The sequence below is a fragment of the Hippocampus zosterae genome, chromosome 14, assembly GCF_025434085.1.
Source record: "Hippocampus zosterae strain Florida chromosome 14, ASM2543408v3, whole genome shotgun sequence".
Classification (NCBI taxonomy): Eukaryota; Metazoa; Chordata; class Actinopteri; order Syngnathiformes; family Syngnathidae; genus Hippocampus; species Hippocampus zosterae.
The window spans coordinates 20,660,928-20,680,790 of NC_067464.1; the positions used below are offsets into that span (position 1 = coordinate 20,660,928).

The 19,863-nt window shown below is 41.9% G+C and overlaps 1 protein-coding gene across 1 annotated transcript in view; it reads left to right on the forward strand.

The window, feature by feature from the left end:
* Positions 1–19,863, forward strand: part of sntg2 (syntrophin, gamma 2) — a 78,557-nt gene that overhangs the window by 18,016 nt on the left and 40,678 nt on the right. Inside the window, exons 7-10 of the mRNA XM_052085882.1 lie at positions 6,845–6,932; positions 10,602–10,681; positions 11,992–12,116; positions 14,245–14,374. Coding sequence (XP_051941842.1) covers positions 6,845–6,932; positions 10,602–10,681; positions 11,992–12,116; positions 14,245–14,374 — 423 coding nt within the window. The remainder of the gene's footprint in view (positions 1–6,844; positions 6,933–10,601; positions 10,682–11,991; positions 12,117–14,244; positions 14,375–19,863) is intronic.

Here is a 19,863-nt window from a genome sequence, read left to right on the forward strand (position 1 = left end):
GGCCCCTGGGATGATAATGATTTATTATTAAAACCGTCCCGCGGACCGCAGCAAGCCAGGAGCCTGCAGATGTTTTACACACACCAACACTACATTCCCCACAATGCAACGGTGATGCGCCAAGCAGTTATTAGTGCAGCAGTCGTTCGCCTAACAGTGACGTTAGCTTTCTGATTCCCATAAAAAATGGCAAAAATAGTCGGAGTACATGTTCATGGAGGTAGCTGGAAAACCTGTGTGTCTTATATGCGGAGAAAGTGTGGCGGTATTGAAATAGCGTAATCTGAAACGACATCATGAAACGAAACACGCAAACAAAAACAAGAATATGGACATGGAGGGGCTATGGGAATTTCATGAAAAACTGTATACTTAAAGTTTGTGACGAAGTTTGCCCCCTCAAAAAGCAACTCTTTTTAAACGTGAGCATGAGCAGAAACATAATTGCCGATCGAGTAGAGCAGTTGTCCATTAATCTAAAAGAGCAGCTTGTAAATAACGGAAAATATGTCATTGCATATTCCTTACCTGTGGATGAGAACGCTGAAGTTTCTGACGTTGCCCAGTTGTCAATTTTGTACGTCTAAGCGTGACAGAGAAATTTTTGGCGTTACATCCTATGCATGAAAAAGATACGGCAGTGGGTGCTGCGCAGTTTGCCCGTTTCCTCCCCGACACAGTAGCCCAGCTGCGCATCCAGGCTGATCAAACGTTGTCGAAAGTTTGGCAGCACATACCTGTGTGAACAACTACTTTCTTTGATGAAGCTGAACAAAACATCACACAGAAGTCGACTTACTGCTGAACACCTTCACTCAATGTTGAGGATTTGCTCAGCTCAGAGCCTGACCCCAAATATTGATGAACTTGCAGAAAAGATAAGACATCACCGAGTATCAGCCTCAGCCTCAAAGAAGTGAATATTACTGTGCAATCACATATTAAGAGTTTTTACCTACTTCAAGTTTAAAAATTAAAATATAATATTGGCTTTCACTGTATGTTTATCACGTTTCGCACGAAGCAGGAAAAGGAACTGCTTTGTACGTAATAGAGCAGCTATGTCCAAAGTCCGGCCCGGGGGCCAAATCCGGCCCGCGGTCGAATTTCATCCGGCCTTCGGCCCCTGTCATAAAATCAGTGCCGTCTGGCCCGCAGGTTGGGCGCAATGGAACATGTGTTGCATTGACTGAGGTCTCGTAGACTGGTGAGTGATGTTTCATAGAGTACTGTTTCCCTCTAGTGGCTAAATGAGTAATAGCATTCACTAAATGAGTAATAGCATTTAGACACTAGAGGGCATCACTCACGAGTTAACAAGACATCACTCCGTGTTTATATTGACTGATATGTCATATTTCAAACGATCCTTGCAGTTGTGGATATGTGTATTGCTTGTTCATTTCCCTGTTGTTCGAGTCAAAGGTTTTGTGACTATTGAAAAGTCATGGTGATACATTTTATGTTTCAAATCAATCAATTTGCACTCAGGAGACTTCTGTTTAAGAAAAAGTCAAGTGAATAAGCAGTTGCATGTGATATACCTGTTTCAAATGAACCAAAAGAAATTCTTAAGATTGTTGAAATTAAAATAAAAATGGAAATGTGAAACAGACGGGCTTACTAAAATTTGTTGAACAATATTGTTGTTCAATGTAAAGAATGTCAGCCAAGGTCGGCCCCCCGACATTTTACCACATAAAATCTGGCCCCCTTGGCAAAAAGTTTGGACACCCCTGTAATAGAGCAAATGCGAATGAGTGGATCCCCGAAATAGCAGACACTAAAAAAGAACAGTCTCACAAAATATTACAAACCAAAATTACACCGTCTAATTGAAAAACAGAAAGCGCTGGTTACTAACAAAAAACAGGAATTAATATAAAGAGACAACGAAAAACGCTTGCAAACAACGGCAAGGGAATCAATGAGGTAAATACGATAATCTTAACAATGGATCGTCGATGAATGTAAAGAACAGCAATAGTATCCAGTAGTGATGGGTCCAGTGACACCGATGCGATGATGCATGTGCCAGGCTCACAGAGCAAACCACGTGTCGGTGCATGTGCCGCTTCATTACATCACGTGATTGACACTTGAACTACACCGGCGCAGTTTAAACTGCATCGGCTGCGTTGACACAGTCCATGCTGCTAATTGACACATCGGCTGCGTTGGCACAGTCCAGGCTGCTAATTGACACGTGAACTGCACCGGTGCAGTTTAGACTACATCGGCTGCTTGGCACAGTCCAAGCTGCGGCACTTAGTCCAGGGGGCGTCGACTCAGTGCAGGGGGCGTTGACGCAGCAAAAGCCCGCAGTGTATCCTAAGGAAGTGCGTATGGCGACACGATGCCGATTGCCGAAACAAGCTAGACCCCACCCTCGCTCGAATAAAAATATATGTTTGGGCAATACGGAAAACACACGTCAGGCACCAGACGGTCTTTTGACAAACAGGTTCCCAAAACATTTTTTTTGTTAATCTGAAAAACATTTCTTCATTTGTCCTTTCCTTTCTGAAACCCTCATTCATGTATTCATACCTTCCATCCAATCCATCTTATTGACAAAACTGGGGCGACATTATTACTGTTTTGTTTCCACCCATATGACAGCCGATAACATCCTGCTTCTCCAAACCGGTACTGAAAACCATTTTTTTGTATTCTACAAATATAACCCTTGTTGCATATTAAAAGAATAAATCATTTCAATCCCACTGCTTACTCATTGTTACTCCTTTATGACTTACTCATGTTTTGCTCCTTTCTGAACTGTTATGACTTCTGATGGTGAGGTACTGAGCTCAAAAGCTCTGACGCATATCATTATGGATTAATAAAGTTGGTCATATTTTGTTTTCACACCTACTAGTGTTTTATATATATTTAATATTAATGCTTCAAAGAGAAAATCATTCACAAAATTATTTACAACAATGCACATTGCACATATACCTGCAAACATATTTTTCAATAAAAGCAGCACCCCAATTATTTTAGTACTCCTGGTCAATTTCATATGAAGACATTTTCAAGGACCAAAATAAAAACTGGACCTAAACTGCCTTTGTTTTTTATTACCCTGAAGCGTCAGGATTGAATCTCAGTTTGAATTGTAATTCCATATCATTTTGTGGGGTTTGGATCTGTCACGTTTTGCATTGTGGTAGTTGGAGGATCTCAAAAATCAGGGAGGCTGATGGTGGACTGACCAAAATGTATTGAACAAAAATACAAACTATCTAATCAGGGATGTTGAAAGTGCTGTGAAAGCTTGCGAGAACTCTCCAATTTGTACGGTATCCAATGTAAAAGTACAACTTAATCATCGTCACTCTCACCACTCTCCAGCGTCCGAGTCATTCATCACCCCTCCAACAGTAAACCATCTTCACTGCCACCAAGGCGATGCCATGGCCTTCGGGCCAGGTGACTGCTGAGGGAGCCTCGGCTGTGGTTTTCCTTCAAGTGAATGGGACACAGCAAGTGCTGTGTGAGCTCGCAAACATTTTTACATTTTAAGTTTCAATCGACTGGTTGGTAGTGTACAATCTAGAAATGTTTTCAGTCACCGCATCATGAAAAAGAACAAACTAATAGAACGAAACGGGGCAAAAAGAAGACAAGTCTTATTTTATGTACCTCTTTTCGAGACAGAGTTAAATTACAAAAAAAAATGAACATAAACAACAAAAAATAAAATAAAATACAAATAGATGGTTACATAGACACTACATGTTAAGTCGACAGATTTGTTGTAAATGTCTTTTAAATGTATGCAACATTTAAAACATCCATACTTTTAAGGAGAATGCTTAGAGCAGTGGTTCTTAACCTTTTTCGAGGTACCGAACCCAACCAGTTCATATGCACGTTCACTGAACCCTTAATTTAAAAATAAAATAAAAATATGACTTTTTACCAATTCAAGACATTAAAAAACACAATTATTAAAAACGGAAAAAAGTCAAGAACATTTCAAGACATAATTTTCAGTTTTTTCAATTTTACGACTTACTATCACGACAGTCACACGTTGACGACTGAGTGAACTAAATTTCCTGCAGCACTGTTTGAACAAACAATGTAATGTGATCATCTGCAGCCGGCAATGGCCAAGTGAGCGTGTCATACCTAATTGGCATCTTGAGTCGTGTGTGTCTTAATTTTAACCTCCATGGCAGTGGCTTTGTCGAACCCCTGACACAGATTCACCGAACCTCTTGGGTTCAATCGAACCCAAGGTAAGAACCACTCACTTAGAGGCTGCTGGATTTTTTTTCCTCCTCTCCGCTATCGTTATCCAATCTGGGTGTTTACAGGGGACCCGCCAGGCTTCCCGTTCTGTCTCCCTCTATTCGTCATTGTTTTGTTTACGTTCCTCTGTACAGGTTGTAAACGGGAAAGTAATTTGTGTGTTTTACATACTTGGCCATTAAATCTGATTCTGATAACTTTTTAGTTCCCCAGTTACAATTGAGTATTTGTCATTCACAAGAACAAAAATGACAATGGTGGAGCGATGAAAAAAAATTAAGATACTTCATACTTCATTTTCTGCTTGGCTCTCGACGAAGACGGACAATTTTTTGCTCTGCTCCTGTAACCCCCGCTCGCCACTCATTCTATGTGCTGTCTTGGTCTGACTTTCCTAGCCTCCTGCCATATTTTCACCCTCAAAACAAACCATGGAATTGTTTGACTGGTCTCTCGATGCCATTGACAAAATTTTCTCGACGAGAAGAGCAGGCAGTGGAGAGCCTACTTGCCCCTCGGGACATTTGCTGCCGGGTACACCATAGATCCCTGGAGGAAGTGGAGAATGGTGTGCCTGTCAATAATGTTCGTTGAGGATGTGGAAGACATCTACATTATTGGCCTTCTGCTAGCAGGTATGCTGCTGTTTGGTGTTAGCAGTTTCCTGATCTATCGAAAAATTCAACCGACGAGAGCAGCTTTATTGGAAGTGAAAAAGCTGCCGGTCTTTTTGGATGTCCAACACTAAGACTCAAGCGGTGACTGAGCTCACCCTCAAAATGGATGTGGTTTTGGAGCGTCATTGCAAGATAGAGAACAACCTAGAGAAATTAGGATCTGCGCTCAGAAAAAAAAATTTCTGATTTGGCTGATCGGCGCCATTGAAGAGACACAGACCATGGACTCAAGGCTGTCTGGAATTGCTATCTCGACCTTTCCCCTGGAAGAACGCACCATGATAAGACCTTGACGTAGCAGCTGCGGCCTGACACGCACACACATCCAGATAATCACACGCTCATACACACCCTTGTCATCACCGCCTTCATTGTTCCTGGTCTTTCCCCGCGACGTGAACTGATCTGCTGAGTGCTGGAATGGACTGGCAGCTCGCCGGTCGGGCCGCGTCGCGCCCCCCCCCCCCCTCCCCTTCCATCCGCCCCCACATTACATGTTATGTCTTGTGACTTGTTGTAACTGTCATGCTTTTTACGAGCTGGGTCTTTTTTTCCTAGACTTAAATTATCCTCAGTAGAGGATAGTTCGAGCATATTTTTTTCCCCTCTCCTTCCCTAGTGTTTTACTCTCTCAACTAAGATCTCAGGGCTCTGTACTTACGGCGAGTACCGACAGGCTCTTTGCACTGTATCCCATGTTCGTCATTGTTTTTCATGTTTCATGTGCAGAGCGTGCCTGTTAAGTCTAAATGACCCCATGGGGATAAATAAAGTTTTCTGAATCTGAATTCATATTTCTTGAACATACTGTTTGTAATTATTCATTTAATGTTTTTTTAAGATCTCTGTTCTTTTTATCAATTTATTAAGTGTAACAAGTGTTTAAAAGGGTTCGAACCATGTGAGGGGTTTCTGAATGGCTTAAAAGGGCCGTAGATCTCATTACATTTCACTCTGCATTTATAAAAGCTATACATGGCAACCATCTTGTCAAGACGAGTTCCTGTTTTTCAAAATCCAAAATGAACGTATCACTTTGACTTATAAATATATTTTTCCTCACCTCCGTGGTCGATGATGATCTGTTTTGCAAGTGTGACATAAATCCCCAGCGGTGACTGGAGATGACCCGTTTGAGTGAAAAATAACATTCACATTTAAATTAAAAAAACAAAAGGGACAGAGGAATTATGAGTGTAAAATGATTTCGTTACTTATTTTCAATTAAATCGCTCAATAATTTATAACTTACGTTGTGTCAAGGGCGGCCCGGTGGTCCAGTGGTTCGCATGTCCACCTCATAATGCAGAGACATCGGGTACAATTCCAGCTCTGGCCTTCCTGTGTGGAGTTTGCATGTTCTCCCCGTGCCCGAGTGGGGTTTCTCTGGGTACTCCGGTTTCCTCCCACATTGTAAAAACATGCATGATAGGCTGATTGAACACTCCAAATTGTCCCTAGGTGTGAGTGTGAGCGCGGATGGTTATTAGTCTCTGTGTGCCCTGCGATTGGCTGGCAACTGGTTCAGGGTGTCTCTCACCTCGTGCCCGAAGACAGCTGGGAATGGCTTCAGCACTCACCGTAACCTTTGTGAGGATAAAGCGGTTCAGAAAATGGATGGATGTGACAATGTGTGGCCTCCATCAGGAGTTCAGCTACGGCCGATGTACTGTATCCTGATTACACAGTAGACACAGATACATTGATTATATAGATGGCTTGTTACACTTCTAATGATTACACATTTTAAATCTTGGTTTGTCTTTGTTTTGTTTGCTACGAACTACACATCTAAAAGAAAAGTTCGTCATTAAATCTTTTCCAGCTTATTTCTTTTGTTGGCTGATTTTAAGTTGCTTATTCACTGCTAACCTTCCATCGTTACTTTCTTTGTCCGTCAGGTTCACCTCTTGCGCACCGCCGGTGATGAAGTCATGATCACTGTGCGATATCTGCGAGAAGTTCCATCCTTTCTCAAACTGCCTCTAGGTAAGACTCCTGCATTTTATGTTTTTTTTTCTTTAAAGATTACAATAACAACATTTAGAATGTTGTTCAAGACACTGTAGATATGGCGGCATGGTGGTTGATTGATTAGCACGTTGACCTCACAGTGCAGAGGACGTGGGTTTGATCCTGGCTCCTGCCTTCCTGTGTGGAGTCTGCATATTCTCCCCGGGCCTGCGTTGGTTTTCTCTGGGTACTCTGGTTTCCTCCCACATTCTCCTGCCCGAAAACGGCTGGGATAGGCTCCAGCACCCCCCGCAACCCTTGTGAGGACAAAGCGGATCGGAGAATGGATGGATGGATGGAGAGATAGAGAGCTTCATATTTATATACAAATACAATGCTATCAATTAGGCGAAATACATATTCCCTTTGTGACATTGAAAAGTGAGGACCCAGTTTTATTGAATTGGGAGGGGTGCTTTGATTAGAGAGCATGAATGAACAGGAATGCCCCGAGATGGGTGAATGGAGGAAAAGACCAATTTGGGGATATATTTCAACATGGATCAAAGCTCCAAAAAGTAAATTTTGCATGCTAAGTCCCCTTTAAATGAAGGATGAAGGTCATCACTTACATCTTCATTCTGTTGACATCCTCCAGAAATGTCAGCATTTCCTATTACAGCTGACAATCACTCATCCTCTGGAGTGAGATCATATGGTCCTTATCCTCCTCCAGTTTTCCATCTTTTCTTTCCATCTTTTTTTCTCCACTTTTTCGGGACCTGCCACTTCAAGTGACACTGAATTGACAATGTCTGTCGGTTTTTATATGAAGCTTTCAAAAAGTGTTATTATTCCTGCCTCCACCTCTGACACGATAAACTCAATTTCTGCGGTTGTGAGATTTCATTTTTTGGGCTCTTTCTCATTAGCAAGGGTGAGACGGAAACAAACTTGACAGCTCACGCATTGGCTGCGACTCCGAGCTGATGTGGCCGCTTTACATTTTCTTCTTATTTTGGTCCCAAAAACAACAAATACCCAAAGTCTCAGGAGGAGAAAAGTATCTCTCAAAAATAAATAAGATACCCTCTGTTGAATTGTTTTCATTTCAACTGTCGTCCTGGAATGTCAAACCTCCCGTTGGTGCCGCAGCGACACAAACAAGCACCCACCCACCCACACACACACACACACACACACACACACACACACACACACACACACACACACACACACACACACACACACACACACACACACACACACACACAAACGGACAGTGGTACCTCTACTTGCGAAATTAATTGGTTCTAGAAGAAATTTCTGAACTAGAAACCTTTGTAAGTTGAGATGTGTTTTCCATATAAATGCCCTAATTCGTTCCAAGCCCCCTAAAATGCCGACATAAATGTTTCCCATAGCATAAACATGCATCAAAATATGTAACAAATACATGTTACAATTTGATTGTTGCTCAATAAATGAGAATTGTGCAATGTAAAAAACAAAGAATAGAGTAAAGAATAAGAATGATGGTCATTTAACTTAACTGTGTCATCATCATTTTTTGCACTCTTTAGTCCATATTTTTGTGATTTTTGTCCAGCATTCTGCTCCAAGGACATTTGCTTTTGTCGGCTTTTAACAAACCTTCGAAAATGTCCAAGGCAAACATCAGCATCGCCCGACTGGTGAATACTTTTTGTTGCTGATTTACATTTACGTAAAACTATTGGAACGCCTCATGGGCTGAGGGGCGAATGACGAGGACGCTGCATCGACACCTAACTATCTATCTACACACATAGACACATACGGTAGAGGCCCCTCTTAGCCAATGGGATGCCAGGAAGATGCTAGGTAATAGACAATGGCAGAGTCGCTATAAGTATGTTGCGTTCAGGAAACTCAGAGCTGCGAGTAGCAGCCCATACTGTATTTTTACCTTTCGTATCTTGAAATTTCTTTCGGAACCAGAGGCAATATTTTCCTGTTGAGACATTTCGTAACTTGAAAATTTTGTATGAAGAGACGTTCGTAAGTACCACTGTATTCTTTAGAAGTAATACCGTAATGACCAAAGAACACTGAGGCTCGGCACAGAGCATCCAGGTGATGGTTATCAAGGAGCTGTCTGCGTGAGGACCAGGCCAAAGACAGTGGCCACAAGCCACTGACATAGAGCCCCGGATGCAGCAAGAACCTGCACATACAGCAAGTGGGGACACACACTGCTAGCTCACGCTAGTTAGAGTTTAAGAATATTTTGTCTTCAAATCTTAAAATGGTCTGGCCCCGTCTTACCTCTCTGAGGTCCTCCACCTCTACGCACCTGCCCAGTGCCTCAAATCAGCACCCAGACGCGACTGGCGGTACAGAAAACTAAGCGAAGCCTTAGAGTGGATCGAACTGATCCCTCCTATTGGAATGAACTATTTAACCACAAGTATCAAAGTCAAGGCCTGGGGGCCAGATCCGACCCGCCACGTCATTTTATGTGGCCTGCAAAAGCTAATCTTCTGTGTCAACTTCCAGGATCCTTGCTTAAATCTGTATCAACATCTCAAATTGTCATACATAATAAATAACGGTGACATTTTGCAATAATTCTGTTACCCTGTTTACACTCACCCGAGCAATAATTGAACAAATGCTACACTGATTTCGAAACTAGTGAGCCATAATTGTTTTTTGTGTACAAGTAATAATACAATGTGATGATTAAACATTTATTTGGTTTCACTGTCTGCCCTCCGAGGGAAGACGTAACTGCAAAGTGACCCACGACAAGAATGAGTTTGACACCACTGCATTAAACGTTAGGCAAGCACCTTCACTGCACATCATTATAATTCAGCATGAGACTCCGCCTTGTTTGGGTGTTTTTATTGTGTTTACCGTTTTCATACCGTTATTCATTTATGGTTTTAATTGTCTTTGTTGTGGTTGTTTTCAAAGTGCTAATTAAATTAAGTTGATTTGACTTGAGTTCTGGCGGCCCAGTAGTCCAGTGGTTAGCACGTCCACCTCACGGTACAGAGGTACCGGGTTCAATTCCAGCTCCGGCCTCCCTGTGTGGAGTTTGCATGTTCTCCCCGGGCCTGCGTGGGTTTTCTCCGGGTGCTCCGGTTTCCTCCCACATTCCAAAAACATGCATGGCAGGCTGATTGGACGCTCTAAATTGTCCCTAGGTGTGAGTGTGAGCGTGGATGGTTGTTCGTCTCTGTGTGCCCTGCGATTGGCTGGCAACTGATTCAGGGTGTCCCCCGCCTACTGCCCGAAGACGGCTGGGATAGGCTCCAGCAACACCCGCGACCCTAGTGAGGATCAAGCGGTTCGGAGAATGGATGGATGGATGGGTGGACTTGAGTTCTATCTCAACCTTTTCCGGGACAGCGGTTACTACAGTGGACAGCTTATCATGTTATTAGGTTACAGGGTGGTTGAAAGGGTTAAACTGCTTTGCAGAGGTTATATGTAGCTCGTGTAACTATAACCAATATAACACAAATGAAGTCAACAAATGAACAAGGGACCTTTCACTTGTTGCAGGCCATTTGTGGGTTGATCATTGCAGAAAATGGCAGAATGATCGTAGCATAAATGATATTACACTGAAATGCCCTCGTGATGCAAGGTGACGATGTTGAAGTGAACATTTGACTTCAGGAACATTGTGAGAATTGTGTTTCCTCTTCACAGGTTCTCCTGGGCCATCTGGTGATCACAGCGGTGAATCCTCTTCCCTCTACGACTGCAGCTCATATTTAAACGGCAGCACAGTAAGACACGTCTGTCACATGTACTTTCTCCTGCTTTATATTTCTCGTATCCAAATGTTTCCACACTTTCCAATTTATTGACAGACAGGCAGGTTAGTAGGTTATTATGTTATCATGTTGCCACACTTTGTTAAAGACCCTTTTCGAACCTTCCTTTGCTTGCTAGTGGTAAACACCGTCAAAGCTAGTTTGTATTGTAGTGGTTTAAAAACAATGTGTTGCGATCGATATTGCTTCTGTTGTGTGACAAAGCAAAAATAATTCACACGAGTACCACACACACACGCAGACACACATGCACACGCAGTGTCACACACACACATTTCTGAACACTAATAAATGTTAGCGCCTGAATTAGAGCTAGCATTCGAATGACGCTAAATCCTAATCCTTGTCAGTTGAATCTGTCTAGGTAAAGGCAAGACACTTTCTAGATTATGATACAGTATATATTGTTGTTGCTTATCCCAGAAAACCATGAAATCAAAGATGTCCCAAAAAATTGCAGTGGTTCAGTGATTGGTTGTGATTCGAAATGAAAGAATATTCGGAGAAGAGAAACATCGTATATATGTATTAAAGGTAAGAGACCCGACATTGAAAGGTTTTTCTTGAGAGCTTGAGAACTCTTTTACAATGCCTAACTATCATTAAAAAGTGATGAGGTCATTGGTCGATAACGGTTAAAACACTAAATACAATTCAGAATGTGTCGTCTGCAGTTTGAATCTCGCACACTCTCGTCTTTGGGTATTTCCGCAGCTATGATGTCACGGAAGGCAAACAATTTAGTGCCTACTGTGGCAAGTGCATTGTAGAGCAACTCAAATGAAAAATACAACCAAAAAAACCCATTCCAAATGTGACATAGAATACATTTTAATGAGTTTGAGTATAATCATTTTCACTTGTCTTCTTTGTCTTTCTTTGTTTGTAGTCCTAAGAAAGAGTTTGCATGTTCTCAGCCGGGCTTGTGTGGGTTTTCTCCAGGTATTCCGGTTTCCTCCCACTCAATGAGCATCAGAACAAAATAATGCCACGGCCTCCAAAATGGCAGCTGTGGATTTGTTTCCTTTTGTAAAAATGCCACTGTTTTCATCAGAAAGGGATTCAAACGAAAGATTTGATGTTGTTGTGTATGAATGAATGAATGATCTATCCTTAACACAAATTCAAAATGGAGTCTTTTTAAACCATTTTGTTAGAAATTCCGGGTTTAAAAATCACAAGCTTTATAAAGTGCTGTCCCCATCTCATAGTATTCACAATTGTGATCTTAAAGAAACTCCTTGTTTATGTATTTCTTCCAGGCTTTATCGCCACCTTCACCCTCAGCTAATGAACCAAAGTATGAGAAGCGCTGGCTGGATGCCATTTCCCTGCCCCTGTTGATGGCCAGAGTCTCCAGATACAAAGCTGGCCCAGATGAATTAAGGTAAGGGTAATCCAGCATGATTTAATTCACCTTTGACGGGTATGGTTCAGCGAGTGCTGCTGTTACCTTAGCAAGCACTTTTGTTAATGCTCATATCTATGCACAGACATAAACGGCTTAAAATGTCACTTGAGCTGAGACACTGGTTTCGGAGGTGTGACCGAGAACATGCATTTGATTTCGATGCCTTTCCCTTTATGCACATTGTATGAACTTTATTTTAACATCTCAATGTCCTGTAGTACATATGCCAACTCGAAAAAAAACATGCAAGACTTGTATGCAATATTTTTTTAATTATTTTCATCTGATATTAAGTAAAAGTAAAATACTGTATAGCATTATTATTATTATTATTACATTTTTTTTTGCTTTCACTAAAATGACTTTCTCTCACCCACTTAGCGCTAATTTACTTTCATTTTGATTTCACGGGCTTTCTGTGCGTCATTAAAACACATTAAAAGTCATTAAATGGATTTCGCAAAAGGATTAAATAGCATTAAACCTGATGTTCAGAGGCATTAAATGAAGAGATTGAAAATGGGACTAAAATTCAGATTCTCCCAAAATTGTTCAGATATTAAAATTCCAGTTTTGGTGCCTCATCCGACACAAACTGATCTGTAACTGAGACCAACAAAGACGTGTGTAAATGTGCCACACAGACATTCACATAGTTCCAATTGAAAGTGTGTTTAACTTGGTTCAATTATATGAACGGTCGCCTCAGTGCAACACTTAACACTGTTCGACTGTACTGTGCAAAGGAGGTTGCGTGACGTGTAGAACTGAACAGTATCAGCCAGCAGAGCACTTTACTTCAGGGAGGTCATGCAGTAATTGGGTGAGTTAAGCAACAAAATATAGGACTATTGCCACAAAAGAGGCACTTTATGACTATAGGTAAATAATTATGGGTCAACTCAAATGTAAATCACCAGCTCATATTAGCGTACAGTATATATGTTTTTAATACTAAGCAAGCATGTATTCTTGTCTGTTTCAAAAGACATGAATGTGGTCACAACGCTGCAGGCACATTTTTGAATAGACAGGACAGCCCATTTTCCTCAAAAATAATCGTTTTTGAGTTCAGACTGTACCTGCTACTATTCTGGACTGTTACCAAATTGTTCTGTTCTGTTTCGACAACACTGGATGATTTGCCTTTTAGGGGAATGTTTTTGTGTGATAGAATGCTAAAAGGAAATCTCGTTAAAAAAAATAAAATTAAAAACACCTTCAAAGTATATTAACTCTTTCATTCCACAAGACGTACGTCTTTTTAAAATTAGGCCCCGCCTACCAAGGACATACTTGTAAGTCTTTTTTTTTGCTTCATAGAGAGGAGGAGGGTCTGATGCAATCTGTGAATGGGAATACGCCGTTTTCATTGTAAATCATGTAAAAAAGCGACCAGTAGGTGGCAGTGGTGACTCACATGATTGAAATGTATGCTTTTACACAAAGTTCTTTTTCTCAGTTTTTTTGCCCAGGAATCGCCATTTCCATGAAACTTAGCCATTTTGTAATGCCGATTGCTGAAGAATGGAAAAAGATAGAAATAAAAAATTTCTGCTGAAAGATGAGAGTCCAAACTTTATTTTGGTAGGCCATGTTTATTTAGCATTAGAACCAAATATTCTGTGAGCCTTGCAAGATCAGTCAAAATCCAGCAAAATGCTGGGATTGAGGGGGTTGCTCCAGTGAAAATGGCTGGGATTGAATGAGTTAACAGTCAGGGCCGTCCCGGGGCTCACCATCACATATAGTGCCATGAGAGCAGCGGGCAAAAGAAGGGGCGAGCATTGTACAGGCTACCAAAAGAAGATTGATGGATCACGTCCCCATTCGAATTCTAACAAACGCAGGAGAACATCTCATTGTAAATTTCTATGCAGTGGGTTCAACAAATTCTTCTCCTTGTAATGAGACTCGTGAAAAATTGCTAGATATGAGGTACGAGTAGTCAACGCAGGATGTTGTAATTAGAGAGTCATTCTTCATTGATCCTGCTTCTCGGGTAACATGGCAGAAGTAACAACCTAGTGTGCGTCACTCGAGCTGAAATGCTCTCAGGCATTTTCAGCGCTCCTCTTTTGCTCTGACCTCTGTTTTTCTTCAGGTCGAACTGTTTTGAAGTCTTTGCCTTGAATGGAGCCAGGGCCAATGTTTTCCAATTTTGCACTGCAGCAGAAACTGCAGACTGGCTCCAAGCAATATCGACAAAGATCAGTGACTTGACCCTAGAGAATGTAAGTATTTTCATACATTAAAGGATCCGTATTTCATAGTTTCACTGAAAAGTGCCTGTAATACATTTAACTTGCTCTGTCAAGATAAAAATTTAAATGTGATGTACAGCTTGAATGGGACTCAAAAATGGAGTGAACAATCCTAATCTGTTGCAGGGCCAATTATTAAATACAAGTATACAGTACTGTCTTTGCTGTACAGTACAGTATTTACTGCACCTAAAATATATCAAAGTGAGTCACGTGGTTATGTACCGTTAGTCTTCATTCACATTTTCTTAAACAGTGATCGTGGTCATTTACCTACAAGCACTTAATTTCAGTTTATAGGGGGGTGGGGGGGTAATTTGTTATGGCTTTTATTTGTTCAGAGACATTTTAAAAATAATATACTACTGCATCAAAATATAATATAGTGATTTCCTCATTTACCCCCGTGAATATTAATGATGCTGTATGACAACATCAGGGAAAATTGTCTTCAACTGGAGTTTGCATCAAAAAAATACCAAGGTAGATCCAGCCTATTTTTGGGGGGTGCGTGAAGCACGCCCAGAACCAAATCCAAGCACTCACAATATACAGGTAGATATATGAGATCTTGAGACTTTATTTATTGTAGTCCCTTTTATAATAAAATGGAAACGTGTTAAAACAATATAGTACTTGGTAGAATATAATATTTTATCAACAAAAATAAAGTTACCCTTTTACCCCCAAATTGGTTTGATCCATTCAATCTCTCCCACTTCTCGACTAAGCCACGAACTAAACGTACAAGTACACTGTCTTATTTGTGTGGAGTAGTATGAGGACGACTTTGTTGAAGCCAGAATATGTGGCACATTTCTTCTTTTCTACCACTCAATATCAACACGTACCCTGCGTGCGAGTCGTTGTGACAATCCCGGACAAGGAAAAGCTGAAAGTGACTTCTTCTTCTTTATTCATAATATATTCATGACCAGCCCTCATTTTTTTAAACATTTGTCACCAGGTTACCGTAATTTGTGAAGTACAAAAACCTTTGGATTTGTCTCTCGCTCTCCCTCACACATGTGCACTTTAACCGTAGATAGTTGATGAATATTCAGTAAGAGGGCGGAGTTACACAGTTTCATTGCGCCACTGTTACGCGTTGCTAAATTGTCAGATGTGACGTGACATTTTATAAATCTATTGGGGCCTTGAAGCTCGTGTGTGTGTGTGTGTGTGTGTGTGTGTGTGCCCGTGCGCGCGTGCGTGTGTGTGTGTGTGTTTTGTATGTGTGCAGGTGCACGTGTTCATGCACATTTGTTGAGCCGTAAAATGCAGAGATGGGAAAAGTCGTTACTTTCTCTACTTGAGCTCTTTTGACACAATTGAGTCAATGGCTTTGTAAAATATAAAATTACTAAAGTCAACCATCCATTCATTTTCTAATGCACTTATCTTCATGAGGATCGCCGGCGTGCTGCAGCGTATCCCAGCTTTCTTCAGACAGGGTACAACCTGAACTGGTTGCCAGCGAATCACAGGGCCTAAAATCATTCATATATTTTCTGAAGTTAAAAAAAAAACAAAAAAAACCTTAAAACCAAAATCTGCATGAAGAGTAAAAGTAAAAATAATTTTCACAGGATGTTTCCTACTCGGCGGCCCGGTACTCGAGTATTTAACACGTTGACTTCACAAGGCAGAGATACCGGGAGTTTGCATGTTCTCCCCGTGCTTGCGTGGGTTTTCCCCGGGTCCTCCGGTTTCCTCCCACATTCCAAAAACATGCATTGCAGGCTGATTGGACACTCCAAATTGTCCCTAGGTGTGAGTGTGGCCGCGAATGGTTGTTCGACCGTTCGTTTCTATGTGCCTGCGATTGGCTGGCAACCGATTCAGGGTGTCCCTCGCCTACTGCCCGAAGACAACTGAGATAGGCTCCAGCACCACCCGCGACCCTAGTTGAGGATAGAGTGGTTCGGAAAATGAATGAATGATTGGACGTTTCCTACTCACATTGTCTAATTTAATTTCATACAAAGTTGAAAGGTCATCATGAAACAGCCACTGGCACACGATTGCTTTCGAAACCGATGTGATGAATTATCCAAGTAGACCCAACTCTTGCAATCTTTTTTTTTTTTTTGCTCACTTTTCGTGTGAGTCCCCATTAACTGCGATCAGTGAGGGATCACTGTACTGCTAGTTGCAGAAAACAAATTCTTCCAAAAAATATTGATTGTTCATTCTTTGTGACATGAACACTTACTTACGAAAATGACAAAATACTTACAAATGAGAATCTAACGAACAAGCGAGAGCGACTATGAATGTATCGTAAGGTCTAAAAAAACAACGCTTGAAGCGTAGCAGCGAGCAAGGTGAATAATCCAACATGGAGACGCAGAAGTCAGAGTCCTTAAATACCCAGCCAGGCTTGCTGGGATAACAAGGCACAGGTGGAGGGACATGCCCTTTACTCCAGCCGGAGCTGCAACACAATCAAGACAGATGTGACTATAGGGGTGTCCACACGGCGCACATTTGCTCCTGTGCTGCACCGATGTATTTTGTTGTAATATATCTTACACCGGAGCACATTTTGTGCAGCGTTCACACGCCGGTGTAGCCCGATGCAGCCCCACTTGCGTTCACACGGCATGTGTGTCGTGTTGGTTCTTTTAAAAACATACAGTACACTTTATCAATTTTTTAACTCAAGCAACAACAGTTATGTCTTTCTCCTTCTCGGTCTCTGTGCCTTCTGCTCGAGAGGTGTTCAATAACCGCCCCTGAAAACGTAAATCAACGATGACTTCAATGATACTCAGAAAAGCAAACATACGTATAATGCGCCAAACATTAAAGACAAAAATCAAGAGAGGCAATCACAAAATCACAAAATAAATTCTATGGGGGGGGGTTGTGAACACACAACAGAGGAACAAACTACACAAACAATTCAGAGACAGAGCACGAAAGCATTCTAGTCGTATGTAATCAACTCTTTTCATGCGTAGCGAGGCTACTCCCCCCAAAAACGAGCATTTGCTCTGGAGCAAATTTTTAACCCTGTACCGTTCACACGTACCATTTTACATTGGTGCTGCCCCGCAAACGATCATTTGCTCCAGAGCAAATGTTTAAACCACTTCCCTGAGGTGGGTGGGTTAAATTTGCTCCGGAGTAAGCTGTTTTCGGGGGCTACACAGAAAACTGTAACTTTGCATGTGTGAACGTTCTACTGGCGTAGCCCGGCGCAGCACTGGAGCAAATGTTGCCATGTGAACACACCTAATGTGGGCTGGGCACCTTTCATTGTGCATGACACTAAATAAGTCAAGTCAAGTCAACTGTATTTATAGAGCGCTGTACATGGAACAATATAACATGCACAATAAACAGTATCAGTAACAGTAGAAACAATCGGTAATAAAGATGGTAGATAGCACCAAACAGTAAAACCAAGAACAAATCTAAGTCATGCTGAGTCGAATGCCAAAGAATACAAGTGAGTTTTGAGGAGGGTTTTGAAGATGGGCAGCGAGGAGGCTTGCCGAATGTTCAGTGGGAGGTCATTCCAGAGAGAAGGACCAGCAACAGAAAAGGCTCGATCCCCTCTGAGGCTCAGTTTAGTTCTTGGTACTTCTAATAATGTCTGGTCCGCAGACCTGAGGCACCGGGCAGGTGTGTAGGGGCGGATGAGCTCAGAGAGGTAAGGTGGCGCGATATTATTCAGAGATTTGGAAACAAATAAGAGGATCTTGAAAATAACTCTAAAATGTATGGGGAGCCAGTGAAGGGATGCCAGAGTAGGAGTTATGTGCTCCCTATTACGAGTACCAGTCAAGAGGTGAGCAGCGGCATTCTGGACCAGCTGAAGGCGCTTAATAGAGGACTGGCTGACTCCAAAGTAAAGGGCATTGCAGTAATTGAGCCGGGATGTGACAAAGGCATGAATTGCTGTCTCAAAGTGTTCATGTGAGAGCAGAGGTTTTATTTTGGCCAGCTGTCTAAGGTGAAAGAAGCTGGATTTAACAACGGCACCAATTTGCCGATTTGAAATCACTGTCCAGTTTAAGGCCCAAGTTTGAGACTGTTGACTTAAGATAGGGAGAGGGGCCCAAGTCTACAGGATGGAATGTACAAGGGCCACTGGGACCGAACAATATCCCCTCTGTCTTCTTTTCATTGAATTTCAAGAAATGTTGTGCCATCCAGGTTTTGATTTCTTCCAGACAGGATAGGAGTGGCCTCAATGAGAAGGCGTCTTTCTTGCTCAGTGGGACATAGATCTGGCAGTCATCTGCATAGCAGTGGAAGGGGATACCATGTTTCCTTAAGATGGAACCCAATGGGAGCAGATACAGCGAGAACAGCAGAGGCCCCAGAATTGAGCCCTGTGGAACACCACATGACAGGGGAGCAGTGCGTGACTCAGAGCAGCCAAGGCTGACACAAAAGGTCCTGTCAGCTAGATAGGACCAAAGCCACTCAAGAGCACTGCTGCCAATGCCCACCAAGTGCTGCAAACGAGTCAGCAGAATACTGTGATCCACTGTATCAAATGCTGCAGTTAAGTCCAATAAAACCAGACACACGTGGTCTCCAGAGTCATTTGCCAGGAGGATGTCATTAGAAACGCGTAACAGGGCTGACTCCGTGCTATGCATCGTCTTGAAACCTGACTGGAAGACCTCCAAGATGTTATGTTCATCCAAGAAAAAAATTCAACTGCATGTGCACCACTTTTTCAAGAATTTTGGAAATGAAAGGCAGTTTGGAAATAGAAATAAGAATTAAACGACACGAAAAACTATTCCTGTATGCTGACTGAATAAATAATTTAATACGACTATGTCTGAATGTGAATTTCCAACTGCCCCAAACTGTTTCCACCCACATGGCCTACACTGCAGGGGTGCCATTATGTCGTTCGCGATCGACCAGTAGATCAGGGACTGATCCCAAATCAATCCGAGGGGGGTAGAGGAAAAAAAAAAAGGTGTATCTCTACATGTTAATAATATAATAATAATAATAATAATGATGCATTTTATTTAAAAGTGCCTTTCATGCCACCCAAGGACACTGTACAAACAATAAGAAAATACAATGTAAAAATTTGTAAACGAGATGTTATATAAAAACAGGACATAAAATCATAAAAACATAGGAAATGGAAGAGCTATGTGTTGTAGGCAATCCTGAACAGGTGTGTTTTTAGTCGGGACTTGAAAGTGGAAAGAGGTGTGCAGTTTTGGAGGTCCGGAAGTAGGTTATTCCAGAGCTTTGGAGCAGCGTGACTGAAGGCTCTGGCTCCCATGGTGATCAGTCGGGCAGGGGCACTGACAGGCGGAGGGAGGACGAGGATCTGAGGGAGCGAGAGGGGATATGCACCTGGAGAAGGTCAGATAGGTAAGGAGGGGCCAGGTTGTGGATGGCCATATATGTATATAGAAGCAGTTTGTAGTTGATTCGATGTTGAACAGGGAGCCAGTGGAGCTGTTGGA